Source organism: Myotis brandtii, unplaced genomic scaffold (assembly GCF_000412655.1).
Source record: "Myotis brandtii unplaced genomic scaffold, ASM41265v1 scaffold520, whole genome shotgun sequence".
NCBI lineage: Eukaryota > Metazoa > Chordata > Mammalia > Chiroptera > Vespertilionidae > Myotis > Myotis brandtii.
The window spans coordinates 760,567-763,132 of record NW_005369827.1 but is presented as its reverse complement, the minus strand read 5'-3'; the positions used below and the strand labels follow the sequence as shown (position 1 = coordinate 763,132).

General features: G+C 41.5%; 1 protein-coding gene across 1 annotated transcript in view; it reads left to right on the top strand.

Annotated features, from left to right (window-relative positions):
- Positions 1–1,931: 1,931 nt before the first annotated feature.
- RFC1 (replication factor C (activator 1) 1, 145kDa) overlaps positions 1,932–2,566 on the top strand; it is a 75,954-nt gene continuing 75,319 nt past the window's right edge. The window contains exon 1 of the mRNA XM_014548670.1: positions 1,932–1,984. Coding sequence (XP_014404156.1) covers positions 1,946–1,984 — 39 coding nt within the window. The 5' untranslated portion in view covers positions 1,932–1,945. The remainder of the gene's footprint in view (positions 1,985–2,566) is intronic.

Here is a 2,566-nt window from a genome sequence, read left to right as displayed (position 1 = left end):
GGCGTCGGTCGCCCCGCTTCGCTTGGCAGCCGGCGCGCCGGGCTTTTGGGGTGCGCGGCAGTGGCGCTCTTTCCCACTCTTGGGGGCAGGGAGGGAGGAAGAGTCTCGAAGGAGGTTTCGGGGTGCAGAACAGTGGTTTTCCTGCTCAGCACTGCCCCGGACCTGGGCTGAGGTCCTAGGTAAAGCTTTCAAAGCTTCTTTTTTAAATTTATTTTTAAAATATGTTTTTTATTGATTTTTTACAAAGAGGAAGGGAGAGGGATAGAGAGTTAGAAACATCGATGAGAGAGAAACATTAATGAGCCGCCTCCTGCACGCTCCCCACTGGGGATGTGCCCGCAACCAAGGCACATGCCCTTGACCGGATCCAACCTGGGACCCTGGAGTCCGCAGGCCGACGCTCCATCCACTGAGCCAAACCGGTTAGGGCCGTTCAAAGCTTCTTTAGGTCTTAAGGGAAAGGAATGTAACAAACTTTTTTTTTTCTTATGAATAAGTTATCTCAGGCCTTCAACTTTGCTTTTAACAGTTTCAGGAGCTGCTCACGCAGGCGCTTGGAGACCTAGGGCCTGGGGAGGGTGTTTTGTTTTGTTTTGATGAGTGCACAGAAGTCAAAGGGTTAACACGATTCCCCATCCTCCAAGGGTGGATGGGACGACTCAGTAAAACAGATGTAATACATTTGACAGCTGTCATCGCTTATCACCTGATGTTAACATCTTCACAGCAACAACCCAGAAACCTCAGTGCAGGATTGTGCATAAAGCATTTAAATGAGGAGGGAGATAATTATGCAGCCGCCAAAACAGACATTCACGGTGCTAGGGCAATAGATACAGGCCTGTGTTTGAGATATTTTAACTTAATGGACACTTTATGATGTTCATTACACCAGAATATACTGAATAATTAGACATAATTTTTCCAATCCTTCTTCAGTTTGTCACAATGCCAGCATTGTGAGGGGGGAAGTTTTTTTTTATGTTAAATTGGGAAACCTTGTGTTTCTTTTCCAAGAGGGATAAATTAATGATTATAGCTACCTTGGAGTAAGTATCTTCTTCAGGTCAATATGTGATCTGTTTGTTTTACTACCTTTTCTCACTTAAACCTCACAGCATTCTAGTTTTACAGATGGTAAAGAAGGCTTTCAGAGTTTCAACCATTTGTCATACAACTAATATTGTTTAATTAGAATTAGAACCCAGGGATTTCTGACCGCTAGTTTATACCGCCTCCATAAAACGATCATACTTCAGGCACTACAGTGTTGTGGAAAGTTGATGAGATTTGGAGTCCTGAAGGTGAGAGTGAGGGGATGTTTTAGTGTTGTTGTGCCATTTAATCAGTTTGTGGTTTGGGGCTTAACTTTACACTCTTTAAGCCTCCATCTTCTTACCTATAAAAGTGGGGGAAATACAGCTGCCTTAAATAATTGTCTTGAGGATTAAACAAGATTATATATGTAAAGCTTCCATTTTGGTGCCTAGCATGTGGTAGGCAGTATACATTTACATTCTACTCATAATCTAATTTTCTCAGGAAGGACTTTTTAAAAAATTTTTTTTATTGATTTCAGAGAGGAAGAGAGAGGGAGAAAGAGATAGAAACAGCAGTGATGAGAGAGAATCATTGATTGGCTGCCTCCTGCACGCCCCCTACTGGGGATCGAGCCCACAACTTGGGCATGTGCCCTTGACTGGAATTGAACTCAGGACGCTTCAGTCCACAGGCCAACGCTCTATCCATTGAGCCAAACCAGCTAGGGCAGGAAGGACTGTTTATGGAATGTTACATAGAGTTTAAGGGGCATCATAGATGCCTCTGCTGTTGTCAGTTACCGTGAACAACAACGTGTATAGTCAGCTTTATTTGATCATTTTCACCTAGAGATACTTTACATTGCAGTTATTTTTTTTCTTTAGAATTTCTTTTCACGGTGCAGATGAAAAACAAAGCCCTTGTAAGAAAAGAAGACATATTGGTCAGTTTTGCTCTTTGTTAATGGAAAACAGCAGTTAATAATGTTCAATAAAGTAGATAAGAATTTTGGATTATATTGACACTTAATTTAGTCTTTCTGGTTGTAGATTCAATTCCTGGTCAGGGTACATGCCCGGGGTGTAGGCTTGATCCCTGATAAGGGGCGTGCAGAAGGCAGCCTATCCATGTCTTGCTCTCACATCAGTGTTTCCCCCTCCCCTCTCCTTCCCTCTCCCCGTCCCTTCCTCTTTCTCTCCAACTCAATTTAAAAAAGTAGTTTCGTTTTCCTGTCTCTAGCACAAAAAGTAGCAAAATCTTAGACATTTGTATACCAGTTCTAGTACAGTAGGCTTTAACTTCTGTTTGGGTCATATGTCCCTTTGATAATTTGAATGGTATGCAAATATTCTGCCTACAGAAATGCATATTGGTACATATATATACTATTTTAGAGGGTTTACATATTTTCTGAAGCCTTTCTATATGCACCAGGTTAACATTTCTTGTCCTGGGACCTGCATTTTTTTCTCAAATACTTTTCTTTTTAAAAAAAAATAAATCTTTATTGTTCAGATTATTACAG